General features: G+C 46.8%; 1 protein-coding gene across 1 annotated transcript in view; it reads left to right on the top strand.

The window, feature by feature from the left end:
* Nucleotides 1–6,324: 6,324 nt before the first annotated feature.
* Nucleotides 6,325–24,353, top strand: part of LOC142571039 (uncharacterized) — a 115,571-nt gene continuing 97,542 nt past the window's right edge. The window contains exons 1-3 of the mRNA XM_075679339.1: nucleotides 6,325–6,402; nucleotides 11,171–11,373; nucleotides 18,121–18,243. Of these exons, the coding sequence (XP_075535454.1) occupies nucleotides 11,195–11,373; nucleotides 18,121–18,243 (302 nt within the window). The 5' untranslated portion in view covers nucleotides 6,325–6,402; nucleotides 11,171–11,194. The remainder of the gene's footprint in view (nucleotides 6,403–11,170; nucleotides 11,374–18,120; nucleotides 18,244–24,353) is intronic.

The following is a 24,353-nucleotide window of genomic DNA, read 5'->3' as shown; positions in this document are numbered from 1 at the left end:
GTCCGTGGAATCGGAGCTGGACGGCGCTGCCTCCCATTGCCGTGTGGTGGGATGTGTATGGGTGTGAGCAGGGGTGCGCTTGCTCAAGGCAATACTATGTGGTAAAGCGTTGCGCATTGATCTGAGTGTGAGCATTTATAAGAATAGGGGCGCAGGGTGGATGGCGTGGTAGTGACTCAAATGTATATATGTGTTTGTTTGGAGGCGTCGCCATATTGCGTCTTCCTCTCGCGTCAGAGCGTTATGAGGCTACGGTAGCGTTCATCGTGAAAGGCGATAGTGTTGTAGAATGTGCGGGTAGGGTAATGGTATAGGCTCGGGCGGGGCGGAAGTGCTCGGCGCATCCATATCGTGGCTACCGGTGTCCCTGAGCTCTGGCATAGTCGTGTGCCTGCTGATGCTGCGTAATGACTCTTGCCCTGGAGTCCATATGAAGCCCTTCAAATCTCGACGCTGGAAAAATTTCTGCAAGCCGTCTGAGAGTCGGTCAGAACTATGACGCACTCCCAATGCTTTCTCGTCGTGATGGCTAAGGCGATCGCTAGTTCCTCTGCCTCTGCAGCGCTCGCTGTGGAAACCGACGATGAATTATTTTGGCCCCGTGATAGTAGACTACACTGGTGACGAATGCGGTACTTCTCGCTGTCTACGTACAAGACATTAGTGTGGTTTTCATACTTCCTTGCAAGCGCCTGATATCAAGCATGTCGCCGTCCGATATGGAAGTTGCCGTCCTCTTTGAGCTGTGGCAGCACGTCTTGGGTTGGAAAGTTCGGCCAAAGACAAAACATCGTGTGTGGCATCAGTAGATGTTCTTGGATACGCGTCTTTAACCTGTTTAAGATCACCCGTTCCGTCAGCCTATCGAGAGAAGGCGTGAACGAAATGAGTCTTAAGTTCCCCAGGCAGGGCGTTTTTCCGGCTTTGCTATCAGCGTATTGTCCGCATGCTTAAATTGCACGCGTAAGGTCCCTCTGCTCAAGTGCATATTGAAGAGTTCAAGCATTGCCTGCACTGTTGCATCGTACAGGTGACGTAGCAACTTGTTGGTGATTCCGTCCTTGGCCCGGGTAGTGTTTCAAGTGAGTCTTGCGATCACTTACGTCTGCTCAGAACACGTTATGTCCCGGCCGCGCTCGCTGTTTTCCCTTCCGGCTTACTCAAACACATGCTTTGCACCGCGTATCGGCTGACCACTCTATCTACTTTCTAGGGTACACAATAGCTGATCGTCTGTGCCTCCGAACTTGTGTATGACTCGGCTCATCAAGTGCTTGCTTTCTCTCTTGCTCTTGGTCGGATCTCGTAGATGTCTCAGTATGGCGCACGTCTTCGCAGTTCCCAGTGTTCCTTGGCGGGAGTTACAGAACTGGTCTTAGCTCTGTCGTGCAAGTTGCTATGCGTAATGCTCTGCCTCGTCTCTGAGCTTCGCGATGCAAATTTTTCGCTTACAGTTGTGCCACTGCCTTTGCCATCTTCTCAGCAGACTGTGTGGCGCGCTTCCCACATGTGTAGGAGGCACGGGTCACTGCCGGATTGTCGGCGGCGAGTAGTTGGAGTCTTTGGCCAACAATCCCTGCAGTTCTTTAACCCCACCCTCCAGATCGCTTATCGTTTAGGCTTCTTGCGTTTCTATTTTGCTCCGGAACTTTGCCCAGTCGGTGATTATTGTGGAGCGTATCTTTCGTTTTGGGAAGTTTTCCGCGTGCACCGCGATGCCGAGTATGTGGAGTGGTCACTTCCTAGCGTCCCGTTAGGGTTTTCGCAGTGCGTTAGGGTTTTTGCGAGTGAAGCGACGACAATTCCACTGCCAAGCGGTGATTCCTTCATTCTGAGCATTCTGCTTTCTGGCCATTTTGATCCTCTTGGAGCAGTTGCTGGAGGGCTGCCCCTCTGTGTGTATAGACGCACGGCTTCTTATGGCGTTGATAGTTCACGAGAAAGGCGAAGACCTCGTGTAGTTGCGTTTTCAACTGCCGGAGCTCGTCCAAACCCTTTTCAATTTGCAGATGTGACTATTGGTTGGCTTTCCTGTTTTCCTGAATACCTCTCTGTTAAGCCGTTACTCTCGCTTCAAAATATGGACGCGCTGTCAGATCCGGCTCGGGCAGCGTCTGGATGTCCATCTTCTCGACCTTCTCCTCCGCTATCGAGGGAGTCGACGCACGCTTTGGTGGCGGTGTTCGGAGTTCAGGCAAACTTTCTTGCACTAGTTGCTTGTTTCGGCTTCGTTCTTCCTTTTTGCGTGCAATTTGGCTATCCCTAAGCGCAGTTCCTGTCGACGTTACGTCACGAAAAAATCCCTTGATTCTAGCCGCAGTGAATGAAAATGAAATTTGCGACTTCGCGTGGCCGATCTTGACCAATCAGCCGCAGTGGGTATGCGCCATCTGTGAAAAGAAATGAACGAAACGAAGACGCGTTTTCGCAGTGCGTTAGGGTTTTTCCAGGTATTCTCCAGATATTATTATTTTACAGGAAACTTGGCTCGTTGTTTGTCAGACTTTTCATCTAAAACATTTCCGATGTTTTCGATTAGATCGCCTATCCCCAGACGGTGGTTTAGTTTTGTTTGTATCATCAAAAATCTGCTAAGAGCTACTATAGCATACCAGATAATGTCCCCAGACTGTGAAATGTTAGCACTGGATGTAATACTTCCTGGCTGCACACCTTTTTCTATCGGTAACATGTACTTCCCCGCTGGGGTGCAATATACCCGCTATCTGCATACCTCTATTGCACGTAGTCAGGAGAACATCATAGTGGTGGGAGGTCTTAATTCCCATCATGTATCGTGGAGTTTCCGAACGGACACTTGTGGAAAACGCTTGCGGGATTGGGTCTTACCGAATCATTTCTCTTGCTTAAACTCGAGAGCAAATACTTTTGCACGGGGTCAGTCGCGATCTGCCCTAGATCTTACGTTTGCCACCCAGAGCGTGTCTCTGACCTCCTGGAAGACTGTAGACTCCGGAACTAACAGTGATCACCTCCCTATAATTTTTGAACTGCTTACCCCGTTAACTAGGTTCGATAGCAATGTGTGAACTTTTGTTAATTACGAAAAATTAAAGAATGCGTTAAAATCAGCTTTAAACACTCAGGAGGGCATGGAGAGGGATATTAAAGCGATGAGCCTATGTTCAATTCTAAAACAGTCATCAAAAAAAAAAACTCAGTTTGTTGTGCAATCTACTAAAGGTGGATCACATTGTCCCTGGTGGAATTCTGACTGCGAGCGAGATTTTAGACGTAGAAAAGGTGCGTGGCAAAAAACTTTTATGCAACCAAAGTCCTGTTAATTCGGCTGATTATACATATATAGCAACTACATTTAAACGAACAGTCTCAAAAGCTAAGGAGGATTATGATTCCAAGCACTACACATACCTCTCGAAATCTTGCAATAAAAAGACCCTGTTTAAAGTTCTTCGATCTCGTAAAGTTATACCGGCACCCGTGAATGTCGATTCAGTCGTTCTATCAATAAAATAAGTACCAGAGTCACTTGAGAAAACTGCTCAAGGACTTGCGCGACGTTTCAAACATAAATTGCCGTTAGGCCTAAAGAAACCTCCTTCGGGAGACCACTTTGAGACAGTAACAGTGACAGAGCTTGAAGGCATTATTAGTTCGTTACCGGCGTCAGCCCCCGGTCTAGATGGAATTACTTTTGGAATGCTAAAAGTTTTATTTGATTATGAGCCTTAGGACGTCCTAAACATAATAAATTTCTCTCTCAAGAATGCATGGGTTAAAATAGAGCGGAGCATTTCTGAAATTATTCCACTATCAAAAGAAAAAATCAGCTGGACTTGACTTAGACAACATAAGACCAATTTCTCTTACTTCCAATGTTGTCAAATTAATAAAAAGGGTTCTTCACGGCCGTATAACAAATTTTCTGCAGGATGAATACCTTTTTCAGTCCTTGCCAGATTGGAGTTCGTCCCGGGCACTCCATATGCTGCGCCCATGTAGACTTAGAGAGCCGCATTAAACTTGCTCGCCGCAAACGAGAGTACGCAGCTTTGGTGACGCTAGATGTATCAAAAGCATACGACTCTTTAGAACATTGTATTCCATTCGATAAACTTCAGTCTACGAATTTCCCTAAATATATAACTGCTTGGATCTATGAATTTAAAAGAGTTTTATTGTTATTAACACGGTATTTCGACGTCCAAACGCAAGCAGACAAGAGGTGTACCTCAGGGTTCGGCTCTTTACCCTATATTATTTAACATTTTGATAAGCACAATTCATTTGTCTCCGGGAGTACATGTTTGTGTTTACGCGGACGCTATAGCATTTTTCATGTCCGCAAATAATACACATTAACTACAACAGTCGTTGTAGAATTAGGAATGCTGGAAACATGGATACAGTGGTTATGTATGTTGTTAAATATTAGCAAAAGTGCGGTATTAGTATTCTCATGAACTGTACAGGTGCATATATCTTTATAATACCGACAGGAAATCATTCCTCAAGTTGACGAAGTCAAGTACCCTGGTGTCATTTACGATGGCAAACTCACCTGGCGCAGCCACGCTGAACATATTAAAACAAAGGCAGAACGAGCGGTAGCTATGCTCCACCGGCTCAGCCACCGACGCTCTGGACTACGCAGGGACACCTTACTGATGATCTATAACATGTATATTGGGCCCATATTAAAATTCGGTTGCGTAATATTTTGTGGTGGCCCCGCGTACAAAATTAAACCTCTCATACCTTTAGAAAGAGAAGCTCTACGGTCAAGCCTTGGGCTACCTAGATTTGTTGCCAATGCTATTTTATATCAGGAAGCTCATATACCCACCCTAGATTGCAGATTCCGCATACTTACGGTTCAGACATTTTTAAAAATTGATGATTATTTAAAAAGACGTACGCAATATATATTTATCACTGAACCGTCTGAGTTTTTTCATGTAGCGTGGTCGAGATTCCACAGTCCTCAGATAATATTCGTACAAGCACAGTTACAAAAATTGGATATGTCCCTACGCCATGTTTACCATTCGAATGATGCCTTCAGAGACCTCAAAATTGAGTTCGAGGACATATTTCCAATTCATGCTAAACTATTACCCAGGATAGATTTAATTATTATCTTACATGGCCACCTACACCAGCTAACCACTGACAATGCAATAGCTACTCGCGCTTCTCTGTGCAATGAGAAGGCAGGAGTGGGGATCTTCTCTGAATCTCTTCAATGGTCTTACTGCCTTCGCTTTCCCGACTTCATACCTATATTTAAGGCAGAATTATTAGCGATTATATTAGCATTACGAAAACTCCCCCAAAATGACCCATTATCTGTTATTGTGATCAACTCGCTATCTGCGTGCAAAGCACTAACTGCATCTTTAAATTCAGCAATTCAAAGAACGTTCCGTTCGATGATACCTCCATACTTACGAAAAGTATGTTAGCATTGGGTACCGGGACATCTTGGGTTGCGCTTGAAACGAAATGGTTGATTCACTCCCACGAGCATCCCTGAACGGCCCTGTTATATCTGTTTTGCCGACATCAGCTTATGTCACCGCTGCTAGGTACAGAAATTTCGCTATATCTCAATACTCTACAATATCGATGCTAACACAGTCTTCTGATTTCCACCATCTTGGCTTGCCATGGAATAATAATTGGTGTCCTTCAAGGCAATTGCAAGTTTCTTTTGCAAAACTGAGATGTCGTATACCTCCTCTAAATCTTTACTTACGCAGGTCTGGTCCCGCAATGTCCCCTCTATGTTCTTTTTGCAGTGCACCTGAAACTATCGAAGATTACTTTCTTTTGTGCCGCCGCTTTCTAAGACAAAGAAAACTATTAGAATACTCATTTACCAAACTTGGCCTATCGCTAACCTCGCCAAGCATTCTTTCGTTTTGGGCGACTTCACTGGGATCCAGCCACAGGGATGCTTTTCTGGCAGTTCACAGTTTTATTTCTAAAATGATCCGTAATGCTAATATTTCATTTCTTTACGTTAACTTACATTATCGAAATTCTTAACAATATTTTTATTACTCAACTAAATTACAGTTCTATCGTCCCACGCAGCCCTATACAAATCTAGTTTCTCTCCACTTCTAGTCATACGGAAAACCGCCTGCTTCTTGGCCAATCCCCCATAGTGGGTACGCGCCACTGTTGAGGACACAAGACAAGACGCGTAGCCGCGTGAGCTGCTGCTCGCGACGCAAGAGGCGCGTGAGAAGAAGTCAACGTTTCAACCGGGCGGCTGCTTCCTTGGACCGCTCCTTCCTTCCGTGTCCTTGCTCTGTTAATGCAGACAGCACTTGCGGACCTTGCTTCGCAACTCTGGTGGCCCGCACGCCGAACATCACCAAAGCCGGATTTCAGTGCCACCTCGGCCGCTTGGTAAGCGCTACGCTTCGTCCGATGAGCAATTCTTTAAAGAAAATCAGAACGTCGAAATCTGGTGTGCTGCTGCCGCTTTTGGTTCCACAACCTCACCTGGCTCAAGACCGTTATGGGTCTGTGCGCAACTATGTGCGAATTCGCTTTCGTTGTCACCGCGCACCGCCTGCAAGGCGAGTATTGCACATTGCGTGTGTTCTGCCCACCGCGCCTGCTACTCGTAATTGTTACAACGGCAGCTGCTGCCGGCTCTTAGGCTCTTAGTGGTTTTAAGGGAATAGAAATATCAGCAGCATTTTTCAGCAGAGTATCCTATTATTACTGTCGGCCGTGTCAACTTTATGCGTGCTAGTTAATTCGCACACCGTGCACGAAAATGCGCCGCTCGGAGTAGCGAGCGAGTGCAAGCTTTCAGTGACTGATTCTGCCCCACTGGTATTATCCTGATGCACCTAAAGAGCCTAGTGCCTGTTTCGCAGAGAGCACGCCTGTGCAGATTGGTGACCTGTACGTTCGTGACCGAGTTTCTAACTCCTAAAAACCGAGACACTGCATTTAATATACCCCACATGTGCTTTGAAACTTAAACTACACGATTCACATCAGTGATAATTGAGGCTGATTAGTTCACAAATATTTGGTGTAATCCAACTGCACTTTCTTAAGAAACCTTAGGATATTTTGCATAAAATGAGGCAATCGCGTTTTGGCATTTTCTTCATGCGATTTTCATGCTTGCGCTTAATTGCAAACGTGCATCATGTACGATAAGTGTATTCGTTCACCTGCAGCATGAGGAGCCAGTGGTAAAATAGCGTGCTGTAACTGCTATCAAAGCCACACGCACAAAGAGTTGGCGTCTTTTTCGTTTTTGTTAGCATTACCTTCTTCCCAATGTTTGCCACCTGCAATATTACGCACTAAATGTGACCTGGCGCCATGTACTTTCTCAAATGCGCAGATACTTTCGCGATAAAAAAAGCGTAACGAAAGCAACCAGAAAGTCTCGACAGGATAATCGACGTCACTTTCGTAAGGGAGGTAACAAATTCGAGGCATCACTCGCCGTGGGTACTTAGCGGCTATTGTGCAAGTCTCCTAAGCACGACGTCACGGGATCGAGCCACGGTGGCCGCATTTCAACGTGGGCGAAATGAGAAAGCACCCGTGCATTTACCTTTAGGTGCACGTAAAACAAACCAGCTTCTCCAAGTTTCCGCTGTCCCCCACTATGGCGTGCCTCATATCCAGATCGTGGTTTTGGCACGTAAAACCGCATAATTTTTATTTCGAAACGTTTACATGATGGCTGCCTATCAGTGGAAATGCATGAGCCGGACACCTTATCCAATGCTATATTCCATATGATATTGCCCCGCTAATGCTAAAAATTCTGCGTTTACTAGCGCTACGGTGGTTTTAACCTGTTCTTTGCGACACTGGTAGCCACAACTGCCCGGAGAGGTGTCTGTCTTGGGCGCTCACTCGGCTTTCCGCTTCCACGCGCAAACCAAACACTACTTTACTGTGCCCCGAGAACAGGATTGACGCAGTCACTTGCCGTAGATGGCATCACATGTAGACGATACCCACGTCGAATGCATACGCATAATGTTTCCGAGCGTACCCACGGTCAGAGCCTCTGTATCAGGGTTACCAGGATCAAAATTCACCTTGCCTCCTTCTACAAACTATACACTCAGCACGCTAGACTAACACCTAAAGGTCATGAGCTTTCAACTCTCCATTTTTACGCGTTTCACGCCTTTTGCTTATACTTTCTTGCAAATAGTCATAATAAAACGAATTACAAGTGTTCATGTTGCAAATTATTTTCCCAAGGGCTTCTTTTGACGTAATCTATCACAGTTCACGAGAGATGGCAGTGAAGTCCTCCCAGTAGGAGGAAACCTAATTACGCCGAATAGACGAATTACCTCTGTACGAATTATCACGCATGATTCATGGCTGGAGCTACTCTGCGCAAACTTTGTCATCCTAGAACATCGCTCACGAGACGTCATTCTGAGCATTGACTTCCTAACACTAGACGACGTAATACTTGATCTCAAGTCCGAATGATACCGCCGGTGAGCACTCTGAGCCACCATACCTAGGATACATCCTGCATCGAACAACCGTCATGATTTCCGTCTTCTCAGAAATAGCCGCAGACATGGAAGTAATTGTCGTCAATGACCAACAAGTGCTACTAGAACGTGAAATCGGCGTCGCAAGAGATATCGATCATTTACAATGACAAAATTCGCAGGTTTTTGCTACGAACTTATCAACGAGCAGAAACACCTGAGCGAGAGTTAAGAAGATCGCACACATGGATGAAGTTGCGGCGATCAGCAATACATTTATACTCTCGGATAATTCCGCATCTGCCTCAGCAGGACTAGTTCCTGAACCAATGCTTAGCATACGACGAAGTATTTACATGCGTAAAAGCGAACATCTCCAAAGTCTTTCGCAGCGTTACAAAGACGGTTTGGACGTCATAAGAAATTCGACAAGCAACATTCCGACAGTATTGCCCAATAACCGAAGAAAGCGCTTGACCACTCCAGGAAAGCCCATGCCATGTTTCATGGACATAACGGCATTAAATAAAACATTGTGCCGATAAAACGTCTCTCGACAATATCATCCAGCCGTCCGAAACCCGTGGGAGACTCCTGTTGGATATCTGAACAAGGATGACACTATGCGTTTTTGCGGCGGTTACGACGATTAGATTAACAAATTCACGAAGATAGACGTATGCCCCTCCTATGCGCACTGCGCCAATAAACACGTATATTATCATCATCCCCCCCAACCGTGGATGGAGGGTGCACTGGACCAAATATCGAATGCAAATCATTTTTTATGGATCTGGAAACTGGCTACTGGCAAGATAAGGTCAACGAGAGGGACCGTAAATATACCACATACATTATGGCGTACTGCCTCTTCGAATTCCAGGTAATGTCACTTGGCATTTCCTCTGCACCGGCAACAATGCAGTGTGCGATAGACACGGTGCTGGCAGGACTAAAGTGGCAGATGTGTGTCGCAGTTACTTTAATCGTCACCTTTCCCGCAAATTTTGACGGTCTTCGTAGCCTACTTGGAACTGTACTAGATTCGACCTGTTTACCTGGACTCATCCTAAAGCCGGAACAGTGCTGCTTCGTGTATGAAGAGCTTCGGTTCGTCGGTCACATCATCAGCGATTCTAAAGTACGTCCTGACCCACAGAAGGCAGGTGTCATAGCGAAATTCCCGCAGCCAATCAGCTAAATAGCAGTGCGCAGAATCCTTCGCCCGTGTGCGTATTATACAAGTGAATTGTCAAGTATTTTTGTCGCATCTTCCAGCCACAGACTCATGAAGTAACGCGCCGAGTTTAAGTGGAGCACGCCGCCAGTCGAGGTATTCTATGACCTTGAGTGACACCTGTACTCAGTACTGGTATTCAAACACTTCGACGAAGAGGTGGATGCCAAAATCCGCATGTTGGCTGTTTCCGACGCTCTTCAAACGCCGATCCTATTTCGGCGATTGACCCAAGTGGTCATAATTATTGTTATGCCCTAGTGTAGCTTAATTTTTTGACCGCATACTCGCCCAATAAAGAGATTTCTGACTCACTGTTGTGCCACCCCTTTAATTGTTCGTGATCATGTTGTAAATCTGCTTAAGAGACGAGAACGATAGGTGAAGACAACACACACATAACACAAAGCATAGTACTATGTGTGTCTTGTCTTCACCAATCGTCCTCGTTTTTAGGCGCATTAACACCATCGTCATGTGCTTCCAAGTCGCCCAGCTATGTGTACAGAGCGACTTAATTATTCAGTTATGGCCAACGTGCAGATTCAATTTGTTTTCATTCATGACAAATGCAGCGATAGTTTTTATGCACAGCTTGTGCATATGCACAATGCTCTAGGGTCTAGCTTCACATGACGAAGCGTACATTTTTTTACACGTGCCGTATATTTCGCGTTATCCGGCAAGCCACAACGTGGAAAGCAATGAATAGAAGGAATTCTGTTAACGAGCACCCATCGCAACTGTTGCGGCATTGAACATGAGCAGAAAAGCTTAAAATTATCCTACCTGCCACACTGGTGCTTCGAGACTGAACAAGTGGTATACCCTCGCCGGATTGTTGAGCTTCGTCGTGGTTGCAATAGGTGTCGCTGCGTGTGCAATCTCTTATGGGATCTTACCGAGCTACAACTGGCCCACGGAATCGTTTGAGTTCAGTGGCTGGGTTACTTTCCGCAATGCATTGGAATTTCTAAGACCTCTCCTTAATTTCCTTTCTCAGGGTCATAGTTGGTGCCGAAAATATAGCGGCGAAGAAGCATTTTCTGCTCGACAACGATTTCCGGCAAAAGCATAGCTTTAAAGATAAACTTGTTACTCAGATGGGGGAAGCGTTGGTGCGACGTGGATTCGAAAATCACCAGGAGTCATATAACGTATTCGCAGGATGAAATGGCGCCCCGATAGTTTTAGTTGCACGATGTTTTTGCTATCAAAGCTGCAGCCACCGTGGGCTCGAGCGATCTCAAGAACATCCAATAGGACTTCGCGTACCAATATTGACAATCAGGCACACGAAATGTTTCTGAACACATCAATGAGGCTTCTTCATATCGTGCGGAGGTTCCACCTATAGTAAAAGAAACGCTCGCCTGATAAAAGAAATATTTGCGCAAGCTTTCTGGTAAAGATTATGTCTTCCTTTTTTGCTATTCCGCAGTTATCCCGCACTGGTGCTTCGAGAATGAACAAGGGGTACGTCATCGCCGGGATCGTGAGCTTCGTCGTAGTTGCAATCGGTGTCGCTGCGTCTTCCATCGCTTACTTTGTCTTCTTGCCGAGCTACAAATGGCCCACGGAGTCGTTCGAGTACAGTGGCTGGGTCATTAACACGAACGCTCCATACTGCGCTGACGTTGGCAAGTAAGTGAAGGCGATGTGTCTGTCAAGGAACGCAAACTCTAAACAATAGTTGTGGTCATCAGTCTACTGTGCATTTTTTAATTGAAAGCTCGTTCATTCTGAGGCATTCAACCGGTCGAGCGGCGCGCAAGAAAAGGCCCTCTCCGTGCCCATCGCTTCCAGGCCAATTTCTGACGACGGAATCTCTCTACCCGAACTAACCGCGTGAACGGGAGCCAGCAAGTGAGTCATCTCTAGCGGCACTGGGTAAACGGCACCCACTGCGTTGGAGCTTTGACGAGAAGGTGCGAGATTATGTAGAACAGGCACAACGTCAAGCGAAAGTATGTCATGAAGAGCGAACTCACACAAAGATTAAGCCCACGCACCCTATACGCGATCAAAGGAAAGTAAAAAAGTCAGTTTCGCCCGAAAGACGAAGCATAGATTGTGATAGCAAGTTAATGAACAGTTCGATTGGCCCTGTAAGCTCGTAAATAATAGGCATACTAAATATATTACCAAGTGTGGTGCCATGTGTGAAAAAGCTAGCACGAACACATCAAACTCGATGAACGCGGAAACCTGCTGTCAAAACGCTGGAGTGAGGGCAGCAGCCAAAGCGAGCGAATTGACCATGCTGCGTCTCGCGTCAACGCGAAGTCAGTCACGGAATCACAGCGTGGGGCGGACGCTGTCCCCATCACAGATGACTTTCAAGAAACAGCGGCCCGGGCAGGCATGCCCCACAACCCAGGACGCCCGGCGAAGCTGGTCAGAGCAGTTTCGCAGCTATTTGCTTGTGGTGCCCCGATGCCGTGGCGTGACCGGTGTCAACGAGCAAAGCAGGCGGCGTCAGAGTCCCGAAGTTTAAACTAAACAGTTTTCGAACGGATGTTGTGCAACGGTGTGGTAGACATCGAATGCAACGCAACGTGTGCATCGGAGGCCCGAATTCGGCTTGAAGCATCGTAGCGATCACAGGACGGTAAAATTAATCTTACTTTTTATTTATTTCATTCATATAGCCAACATAATTACAAAGCATAATCTGTTGCTCTCAGACATGTTTCGAACAAGCGCACGTAATCCCCACTCCGCTCGCCAGTTGCCTGTGCAGCCGACGTAGGCCTGTGTATTTTGCGACAAGGCAGCTGATGGGAAAGCAATGCGAGAAAACACTGGCGGCAAGCCTGCGATACGAACAAGTCGAGCTTTGTGGCGGTTGTCCTTTCGCTATTTTCACCAGTCCGTGAAATAGCCAGAAAAACATAGCTGTGCCATATGAGCCCGGATCTGTTGGTCGTATGCGTTATTGGTTTAAGAGAATAATCTATGATCTTTTTTCTCATTTTGGCCTTATGCCGGGTCCCACCAGCTTCTCTTTAGAGGTCAGCTGGGACCAGCTATTGACGAGCCGACGCAAGCCGAACAAGATGCTGGCATCTTTAAGGGAACAATATGCACAGATGACTTCGCCGAAGACCAACGAGCAGACCCAGTGTTACGAAGCTTTGTGGTTCACTTGGAATGCAACACTCGCATGGTCCCTAGGGCATATAGGTGGGGATTTGTTCAGTTTCACTGCAAAACAATAACCTCACAAAAAATTTCTGCCCACACATGCAATCAACCTTGTCGTCGAACCCTTGATGCTAAGGCTCTAGGTTCGGGACGCCCTAGATGACAATACCGCCACTGGGATCCCCGGGTTCTCCCGCCCTTTCTTGAGGGCCCAAGTGTTAGTGGCCGCGTCCGCCCAGCGACGTCGGCCACCATGCGAAGACATGTCGAGACTGTCAGCGATGCAAGACAATGCTAACAAGGATCGCACGATTGATGTAGCCTACTGAGGCTCCTCAGTGTCACTTGCAGCAGATCGGGACGTTCTTACTGGGACCTGGCCCCAGTAAGTTTGTCACAGGCTCAGATCACTGCCCAGCCTGAACGGCCGAGTCGATGATGCCTTGAAGCAAATCTGACTTAACCTTACTTGTGTTTCCTGGATATACGCCCTTGAAGAATGCAAAGTAGATTCATTTTTATACAACGTCTCAATGCGAGAAATGATATCGCAGCGAACAGTTTGCGCTCAGCTTAAAACGATGTAATATACACATTGATAATACGCGCCACTAACAGACACATCGAACCTTGTCATCGGAGTTCCCAAATCTCAGATGTGCTGGTCACATTGCAGCAGACCCACTTTGCCTAGGTCTACCTTTTCTTTCTTATCTCTGGGTTCGACGTTAACCGGAACACTCTAAGCCCTATCCACAACGGTCCGGCACGCAAGTGGATGCATGGTTGGTAGCAGGATAATGATGGTTTGTGACTAACCAACCCGATCTAAACTGGCTCTCGCATGAGTCAGGGTTACGTGTACGAAGATTGTTGTAGACTTCATATTCACACTTAACCTCGCCCAGCTTGTTTTCAACGTACACGAGTTCAAGCAGCATCCTGTTCTGTGTTAGACCTAGTATTTGCGTACGATCACTTTTCAGCTGACAGTGGCCGTGTTCGAACAGTAGATGGAATATCCAATCACAGTTGTTTATCTCTTTCAAAAAAGCAGATGATGACGCAATAATGATGCGCCTTTCGCATGTATACCCTGAATTCTCAGATCCTTGTTCAGATAGTACCGCAAGTATATATGAAGTGTGGACGCATGTTAAAAATCACGTCGTGTATTGTATAGCTAATTTTACTCCCACGCAGAAAAAGACAAGAAAGCGACTTCTATATATTAGTCGCGAAATAATTAAAACCGCCAAATCAAACGAGTAAGACAGTCGAGAAATACACAACGAAGCATTAGCTCTCAGATTGTGTCGCTCACATCGGTCTTAAAGGGCAATACATTTTAGGAAACACCATTACACAGCTGTATCAAAAATAAATAAATTTTGGCGTTACGGTGTGCGCTAAACGCGCAACCCAAACCACTTTACCGGCCGCGGAAAGATCAAGGCAAATGTTTTAAATACTTCCTCCCACTTAATTTTTAGGACTGACAATAGCGTGATGATTCAGGGGCATCCTGATTACATAGACCAAGTTAGAACACTACCGTATTTAGAAACCACAGCATCTGTCATTCTTTCACTGCTCTTAAACCTTGATGACGCCCAGAAAAACAGGCTGCTGCTCGGACGTGTTTTTGCGCAGTTCCGGATTCTCGCCCCGTTTCGGGCGGCTAAGAACCGCCCTTATTATTATTATTATTATTATTATTATTATTATTATTATTATTATTATTATTATTATTATTATTATTAACCATTATTTGGGATCCGCATCAAATCTATCCGATCGATCAACTCGAAGCAATACAAAATAAAGCAACAAGATGTGTCACAAAGAAATACTCGTGAAACTACAGTGTTACGGATACCAAGGAATCGCTTTCATTGACATGTCTTCAAAACCGCCGACTAATAACATTTTTATCACATTTTCACGCAACCATTTAAAGCGCAACCCTTTTTTTGCTCACACTAACCTGTATCGTCATTTACCAATACTTTTGGCAATATATCAGTGGAATATACTACCGAGGGAAAATGTATCTGTCATTAACCATGATGTTTTAGTCTACTGGCATTCCGACTTCTTCCGTTAATTCTCCATCAGCAGCCACTACATGAGGCTTCAACTTTTCGTGTACTCGGCCTTGAAGTATATTGTTCCGGATCCGGGGCACTATTGGTCAAGAATGCAAAGCAACAGGCAGCGAAAACGATACAGTTCATACGTCAGATTGCGAATAACAACAATGCTCGCCTTCTTGCCCCTTCTGCACTGCAACCACGAGTCGTCTACAAAGACCAGTTTAACCACCTCACGAACGTAGAATTGGCTCGCGTTGAAGCCGATAATCACGAAGCCATGCAGACCCTAACAGGTCTACCACGTGCCACTCCATTGCCAACCCTGCAGGCCGAGTCCCAACACAACGCTATTGACAAACTCGTGCACCAACCTCGATGCGCGGGCGCGCCAGAGCCATCAAATTTCTGCTCAGCTGCTTCCCTGGTCCGGTACATGGGACCTGAAATAGTCAATCCAGCTTCTACGAGAACGGATGTAGCTCCTAGAACAGGGCACAATTAAGTGTGGTCTGTATAGTCCAGTTCTCAAGTTTCCCGCTTTCGTCGCGCCAATGATAGTCAAGGCGATGCGACTCCTTTAGCATACACTGATGCCAGTGCGAATGGCACCATGATTTCACGCAGCTCTCGTGTGTCCATTGATACTAGAGGCCGGCCAGACGTGCTCGTATGCTGCCGATCCTCCACTACCGGCCTATCATGCCGAACTTGCCGCCATACGAGACGGCTTGGCCGCGTTGCTCGCTTCTGTTCAAAGTTCTCGATATTCTCATATCATTCGCGCGGACTCGACTGAAGGCATCCACGACATACGTAGGGTATCTCGGTCCACTCTACTCTAAGATAACATTCACCTTCTTGCTGCCACTACGAATATCCTGATACGCGTCCTACTATGGACGTGCCCAGGACTTATCTAAGCCATCTCCGTCACCTCCAGGCAACAAGCTTTCGGCCTTGCCGCCCACCCGACCTTGAACTTTAGATTCGTGGACCATATCATAGTTCACTTCTAAATTCTCTTCACGAGTAAAATCTTCTCGTTTACTTTTAACATGCTTTTCATTATGCCTAAGGTGAAGCTTTCCAATAAAAAACCTTGAAGAATGAAAAAGCAGTGGTCCGTACGAAATCCCCAGCGATTTCGTAAAACGCTATTCTGAATTTGTATCTGCACGTTTCTGAAGATTCTGCAGTTTATGAATGGAGCTTCTGCAGCGTGCGGGGTTATCTACACTGCATGACAGAGCTAAGATACCTTGTCTGTAGTGTTTTTCATCAATTGCTTAATGGTCACCTCAAAACTAGCGCCGCAGCTTTCGTTAACGTAAAGAAAATATAAAAAAGTTCGCCAAAAGCGCCATGTACGAAAAAATATTTACATAGCAACAATACGTATCGCTTTTCTTTTTCCTCAAGAAATCAAGCAATGGAATGCGCTTAATCAATTTCATGTGGAGCAGCCCATGCGAGAAATGTTTGTAGAGGAAATTGAGAAATGTATACTACCTGTGCTCCCGCCAAAGGGAGACATTTTTTTGTGCCATTATTTCAAAGCGTTGTTTAATTTTTATTTATAAATCTAGTACAACGCTTGTGCCTGTATAATACCTGCACTATACAACCACTCGTATAACAATTCCTCCCATGGGTTTGACAGTAGTCACAAATAAAATTAAAAATACAGGCGACAGTTTTCAACACATTGACGTAACAGGCAGTAGGGAACTCTGGGGCGCTATAACGTGAAACTATTCCAAACTTTTCTATTCCAATTCTGTAATCTGCCCTCTGCGATTGGCAAAACACTTTTTTGGACCATCCCCACTTCATCTGTCTGTCACGCGACGTCACGAAAACCGCGATAGCTCCCCATCTGATGTGAAGTGTACACTGATTATGCACGACTTGACTGAAAAAAGAAACAGTCATTTGATTCGATGCCTTTTCGCCATTAGCCCCCGGCTATTAGTCAAACTTTTTCGGGCTGCACCCACTTCCCCCACCTGTCACGCGACGTCACAAAACTGCAAAAACCCTCCACGTCAAAGAGACGTGTACGCATTAAAGATTCTTTAATATGCCGAACAAAACTGAATTTTTTTCAGAATAGCCGCAGGCTGCGCCGTTCCGAAAGGAATAAAAGATGGCTACCGCCAATCGCTGAGGCACTAGCTACTCGCACCTGCCGGAGAGCATGGGTTTATTTGCGTATAACAACGCTTCTTGCGTGGCCGTGTAACGTCTTTAAGTCTTCGGCACGTTTACGACCTCATTCTGCCAAGTCTTCTTTGCTGAGGATCCGTTTTAGCGTCATTTTTAAGCCTCCGTTGCATACCGGCGCGATTTTCGACCAGGCACCGCAAGCTAAGTAAGGTAAAGCGGACCAATCGCAGACGCCGGCATCACCTTTTTCATCCGGTCATCGACTTTCAGTGAAGTGGCTCGGCCTCATCGAATCCCTGTCCACTTGAGCATGCTCTCAGCCTCTTGTCACCTAATTAGATATCACAAGCCGCTCTGCGTGGGCAATGTTATTCGTTTTTAAAGCAAACAAAGGGGACCTCCTATGAACGAGGAGAGGGTTTGATTGGTCTGTTCAGACAACCCTGCAGGTGATTGTCCGGTGCGGGCGCGGGCGGTTACGCAAATTTGACGTCAGGGGATTGGAATAAAAACATATTGGAGTACTTTTACGTTATAGGGTCCCTGGTGGATTATTTATGACCACGTTGTATTTCTTGAACGTGTAGCTAAATCTATGTACACGCGCGCTTTTTCATTTCACCCCATCAGTATTCGATAGCAATGGCCGGAATCTAATAACAGACTTCGGCTCAGCAGTGCGACACCATAGCCTTGAAGCGAACGCGCAGCGTAGGTAGAGAGAGTAAGAATGGAATCTATTTACGTGCGCCGCCAACAAGTGAAATCAATGTCTCTAAATTTGTTGGAGAATAGTTCACATATTTGCTGGAAGTGCAATAGTTAGATAATAAATTATTGCGAACCGAAACCAGTTACGAACAACAATTGGAGCCCCTCGCTTTTGTATGAAAGGTATAACAGGGAGTTGTGGCCCGCGGATGCAGCTTGGTTAGCGGAATCCAAGGCTGACGAACACTAATGCTTTTTTTCTATTCTTTAGGGAAATATACCTCAAAGGCGGCTCAATTGCTGACGTCGCTGTGGCCACGATGCTGTGCATGGGTGTTGCCTCTCCGCACCGGTCAGGACTCGGTGGATCGTTCATGGCCCTCATCTATAATGGGTAAGACATGTGCTTGCGGGCGGGATGCTACAGCTTTAGCGTACATATTGCAGCAACATAGTGTGTACGCAATCTGAAAAGTTGCGGTATCTTTCCGGTGTGGACCGAAACGATCTCTCTTAGCCGCCAGCTATGTGGCATCGTCGACCTATCACCACCATCCTCTGAATGAGAATCATGCGCATCCAACATTGCTGAAACTCGGTAATAGAGAACACAGCCACAGAAGTGGAACGTGTCGCTTGATTCAAGGGGGTGAATGGTAGATGCAGATCCACACGATGACAGCAAAAAAAAGTTTTTCTGCGTTGCTCCGTTGAAAATTACCCACAGATGCCGACGCTTGCATGCAAATTGCTGGCGCGCAAACATTACGAGCGTTCAGAGGGACACCAGAACGCAGTCGCCTGCATTACGGTAGACTGCCGCCGCAGTGGGGATGCGTCGTCAAACTGTTCTGACCGCCCGGTCGGAAACCCTCTTACTCTCGATGCCCGCTGCGATGACAGGCACTGCCACCTCTTCGTTGTGTTGGGACAGTGCTCGCAGTGGCTCAGAAAACTAGATGCGGGAGTAGAGCGACCGAATAGAACCACCTAAAGTAATGTTTAAGCCGTTTGCAAAAAATGTGCTCGTTCAGCCTCAAACTGAAGAAAATGAAAGAGTCACGTTAGAAAAATGCGCATATAGCACCCATTTCAAAAGAAACTTGTTTACTCTAGTAATACTCTTACTCTGTTCATCTTGTTCTTTACATTTATACAACATTTTGGGCAGTTCTGCGACGGTGCAACAACAGGTAACAAATTATTTGCTGCAATTATCCTATGGCACGTTCAAATGCACTCATTTCTAAAGTAGACGGCCATCAGTGAATTTTCCCTGTATTCAAGTGACCGAAGAATTCGTTTTTATTGCCATTGCCCCCTTGAAAAGACTAATTTTCAATTATTTCAAGATTTCCTTTTTCTTTTTGAGAAAATAAAATATGCTAAAGAAGATAAAAATCTTCTGAAAGAACTTTTTTCTAGATCGACGGCATGTCATGAACGCCTTAGTCTCTGCTATGACATTGATATTGTGGCAGAGAATGCGCACATAAACGTCGTATTCCTTTGCGCATAAATTTATTCTATATAACTTACCAGGTGCGCGCACAAATATCAAAAGTAACTCGTATCTACGGCCATCTTCAAAAGTTCCTTGCTACCAGAGGAGCAACACATCGTTCGACGGGCCCATACATCTTTAGTATTGTGAATACGCTTCATGTTACATATTTAGCTCTGCTGTATCAGCCATGCCTTCCAGAGGCATGGCTGATGGCTGTCGTTGTGCCCCTCTTAATACCGAGAAACTCGGTATTAGGACGGGCAGACTTAGCGCCTCGAGTGGATATCACGAGCTGTCGGCTTCTTCAGGGAATAGAAGACTGGGTTCCGTCATCACCGGTGCGCTGCTTACTCCATCGCGGTCGTCGTATAATCCCTGGAGGGCGCCAGAAGCTCTAGCGAAGTGGTACTCCTTGCGCTTCCTGATGTGGGAAGCACCTTTGATGGCTTGCCTTACCCGGTTATTGAGCGCTCTCTGGACGATTTTGGGGTTACGGGATGTCTCCGGCCTTTCGTCACGGCCTTTCTCACGAGGCGCTGCCTTTGCGTAAACGTGGGAAAACTATGAGCTCCCCACGGATAGTTTGTGCCGCAGTGCCCCAGGGATCTGTCCTAAGCCGCTTCATTTTCAACTTGGCACTGGCTTCACTTCCTTCTGCCATACCAAAAGACCTGCGTTATCGCGTCTATATCTCCGTATACGCTGGTGATGTAGCTCTATGGACTCGGGGTCCCACTAGAAACCTAGTCGTTCGGTCCTGCTTGCAGAGAGCCCTGGACGAAGTTGTTTCCTACTTCCAGACAGTGGGCCTCTCCATATTGTCCTCAAAGATAGGCGACGTAGTATTGAAGCCCTTCGGGTCCACCCTAGCGTGGCCATACGCCGACGAACTGCCTCGATGTGCTGGGTGTCAAACGGATACCATGGAAGCGGGTTGTTACCTACTCAGGCCTGCAGATTGATCACCGGCTCTCGCGGGCGCCAGCTGACAGGGCGCCCATCGCTCAAGTGCAGAAGGTCCAAAAGGCTGCTGGCCGTCTGCTGCTTCGCGGCAGAGGATGCACAGCAGAATGATGTATCCGTTTATACGCCGCCGCGGCTACGTGAAGCCTTCTTTGTGCACTCCCTTTCGTGGACCCGCCCCACAGGTTCGTGTAGACTGCCTAGAGCTCCAGCTTCGGAAAGTCATCCCGATGATTCTTCGCTTACCAGGGACCTCGCACATTGTTGCCACCCCAGCCGAGGCACAGACTTGGCCGCTGTCCCTGCTGCTCCTACAGCGTGGCATCCATCACGTTGGCAGGCTACATCGCGCCTCTCGTAGCACGCCTCTGCTTTCAAGGTCGCGGAGCCAACCTCACTTGCGCATGGGCAGCTTGTTTCATCTATATAAGGATGTTGTAGGCCATCCTCCCACGCCAGCTATCCCACCACGTCCTCCGCACCATCAGCCATTGTAGGTATCTACTACGCTGGAGGGCCTTACGAAAAGGCAATCCCCATCCTGGACATTGTACCAGGTATCGGTGTTCCAGTTCAAGGACCGGCTGGATGGACATCTCCACATCTACACGGACGGCTCAGTTCATGCAAACTACGGATCTGCCACTGCCTTCTTCGTGATACCTGCCCTTCGGCGCTTGGGAGTGTGCCGGCTGCCTTTCGCGCCGAGCTCTACCGCTGCTGAGGTGGCTGGCCTGCATCTGGCGGCGGACATGTTGTTGGACGACCCGCCGGATTCTCCAGTTGCGATCCTCTGCGACTCCCGAGCAGCGCTCCTTGCTCTTCAACCACCCGAGACCACCGGCCTTGGCGTTGCCCTGCTAGCGGAAAATCTTCGCGTCCTTGTTTCGGGTGGCATGAAACTGTCGCTGCTGTGGCTCCCCTCTCCCGTCGGCGTCCAGGGCAACAAGGTGGCTGATGCCTTGGCAAAGGCAGAACACGACGCCACTGTACCAGTCAGCGCCGTTGTAGCGTTGCAGCACGTTGCAGCGACACCTGACGGGGCTCCACCCGAATTGGTGCATCGCAAGTGGTCGCCCTCCCTGTCCCCTTCCTGAACGCGCCCTCACAAGGCAGGAGCGGTCTCTCCTGCAGCGGCTCCGGATCAGCTGCTCTTGGACGGCATCCCGGAGGTACAGCAAAGGCCTGGCTTAATCCCCGGCCTGCTCAGTGGGCGGAGAGGACGAAAAAAGTCGACCATCTACTTTGTTCCTGTCCCGCCTTCTCCAAAGAGAGAGCTTCTCTCCACGTCTCATTCCGACGCCCCGGACTCCCAGCGCTCTCGGCATCCCAGCTGCTGCATCCAAGCCGGCACCACGGCTCCTCGTTCAGGCACCTTTTTTACACTCCTGGAGAACACGGGGCTGTCGTGTAAATTGTGAATGCGCCGTATGGCTACCGCTGACAGCGGTACCTCACGGTAACGGGCTCTGCCACCGCCTCAACCTTACCTCTGTTCTCTTATTTCTTTCTTCTTAATGTACCCCTCCCCTTCCCTAAGGTGCTGAGTCGTGCTCCCTAAAGGGCTGCAGAAAATAGCGCCTCTTCGTCCTTACAATAACCTCCTGAGTCTCGGGTTGCAGATAGGTGCATAAATTTGCGTAATACTTTCACTATAGCTTCTTTGGACCACGTAAGTAAAAAGATTTGAAGCTTACTTTAGCAACACTTTGCGTTTGCATTATGTGGAATGTCCAATATATTTGACACCAATACTGAACTTGGACTCTTGCATATAATGCTCCTTCAGTAACATCCTCCTAGGTTTGCGAGGTTTATGGTTGAAAATAAAGCAGACACAAAGCATAGCATTATAGCAGGCACAGCGTACTTATTTAGTGCATGATAAAGAACACAAAAAACTCTAGCAGGTATTGCAACAATAACAGGTCACCTTTGCCTTACTATGCGAGAACCACTAAATCACGAGTGATCTCTCAAAACACCGTCTGTTTTTTGTGCTCTCTCTCTCTCTCTCTCTTAGAGAGCACAGAAGCAAGCATCATGGAATTGAGTAACCAGAATTATGTGAGGAAATTTTTCATACGTTACTAAAGAGCCATTCTCTCGAAAATGCACATCGCAAGCGTAACTGACTAGTACGTGAAATCGGCGGTGTTTGTCTGAAGCCGCGAAGCAAGTGAACGAGTAAGGCACCTGGGCCTCCGTGTTGGTGCAGGTTTGCCTGCAAATTTTGTATGCACACTTATTTAGCACTATAGGCAACCACAACGCAATACCAGGATAAAATTTGTTAAACATCCTTCATACTGCTTAAACTAACATTTTCAGCAGAAAGTCTACACGCATATGCCTGAAATTGCGCTGCTGAACCTTTTGCTATAAATGAATAATGAATAAAATTATGAAGAAGCAGGCCCACTTACTATTCAAGAATACGTGCAGGATGCATTGGGAGGGCTCGGTATTTAAGGCATTACACCGCACTGTGTTAAGGGGGGCATTGAGTGTGAATTGTTCATGTTTACCTGTGCGCACTGACATCATGCTAGGTAAATTAGATAGTAAGCGAATGCTTACAATGGGGCCTTCTTCACCGGCAGCTGATGTGAATGGTATGGCCCCACGAGCCCTGTCTTAAACAGGATCTGCGATGCGCACATTGGAGGGGTCTAGGCGCACGAAGGGCCGATAGCGTCGTGTGCGCCGTAGCCCCTATATGCTTGTGCGCGCCAACGTTCAGGAAATGAAACGTCGCTGCGCTTATTTTAATGGCCCTGCAGCCGTCTTCACAAGGAACGGAAACAACAAAAGATTACCAGTCAAGATTTGAGAATTGCTTCTTAATAAAAAAAATCAACGTGGGAAGCGTTGCGGATGATTCGTTGAAAGAGCCCGGCCAACTCGTTCTATTTACTGTATTTGTGCAATGTTAAAAGCAGTCAAAAGGACTGTTCCATAAAGTTATTACCTTCTTGTAACTTCTGAATATTTTCCTGGGGCTATAATTTGTAACTGCGAACCAACGCATTTTTGAAAGTGGTAATTTTAATTATATGGCTTTAGTTTTTTTCTGTCGCTTGTATAATTATTCCCCAGAGGCACATATACCCCGTGTTATCACATACCCAGCCGCCCCTCTGCACATGCCGATGAAATAGCAGGTACTCAGTAGCACCGCATCGCAAATCGAGTAACTCCATTGGCAGATACACAGTTGCCTCGGTGGAACTTGCACTACGGCAAAAGCCCTAGATAACCGATGGGACGAAAAATCCTATGTCCGGTGCCACGCCGTGCGAGATTATGGAACCAACATTCATAGGGAGTTGAACACATTACGTTTGACTGGAATCGAATCCAATACTTGCAGTGTTAAGGCCCATTTAACTAAGACCCACGACCTTTGGTGTTAATTAAGGCGAATTATGTCATTACTTTCATTATAATAAATTGTGTAGCCAAGGCGAAGAAGCGTCAGCGCGACCTGTGGTGTTAATTAGGGCAAATTAGGGTACATTTTTGTTAAGACTGGTCATTAAGGCACTCCAACCCATGACCTTTGTTTGAACCGGCCAAAGAGATGCACGAACCGTCCATTTTTCCAACTTGGATTCCAAGTGTCATTGCGAGCGTCGACAGCTAAAGCCACGACTTTTGGTGGGAGTTGAACCTACTAGGAGATAAGGGCGAACTGGCCACATCTCAAAGTTGGATTCTAATTGACATTGTGAAAATTCAACCCACGATATCTCGCGTTAATGAAGGCGAAGGTAATCCTTCCATGCTAACATCCCTCCTTGCTATTTCAGTGTCTAGAAATAAACAAAGTATTTGTAGCGGAAGAGACGAACACTGCAGTGGTCCATCCGCTCAAGAGCTGTCTTGTGGGTCGATCTCTCCAGCGCTATTCTCGGGGAACACCTCTCGTAGTGAGAGTCACATGATTTCCATCATACCTTTGTCGTCATACCGCTTTTGTCATTCCATCGATGTCATTACTTCCCTCATTCCATAGAAGTTATCGCGTAAGG

The sequence above is a fragment of the Dermacentor variabilis genome, chromosome 2 (genome assembly GCF_050947875.1).
Source record: "Dermacentor variabilis isolate Ectoservices chromosome 2, ASM5094787v1, whole genome shotgun sequence".
Taxonomy (NCBI): domain Eukaryota; kingdom Metazoa; phylum Arthropoda; class Arachnida; order Ixodida; family Ixodidae; genus Dermacentor; species Dermacentor variabilis.
This window is presented reverse-complemented; position numbering and strand designations above follow the sequence as displayed.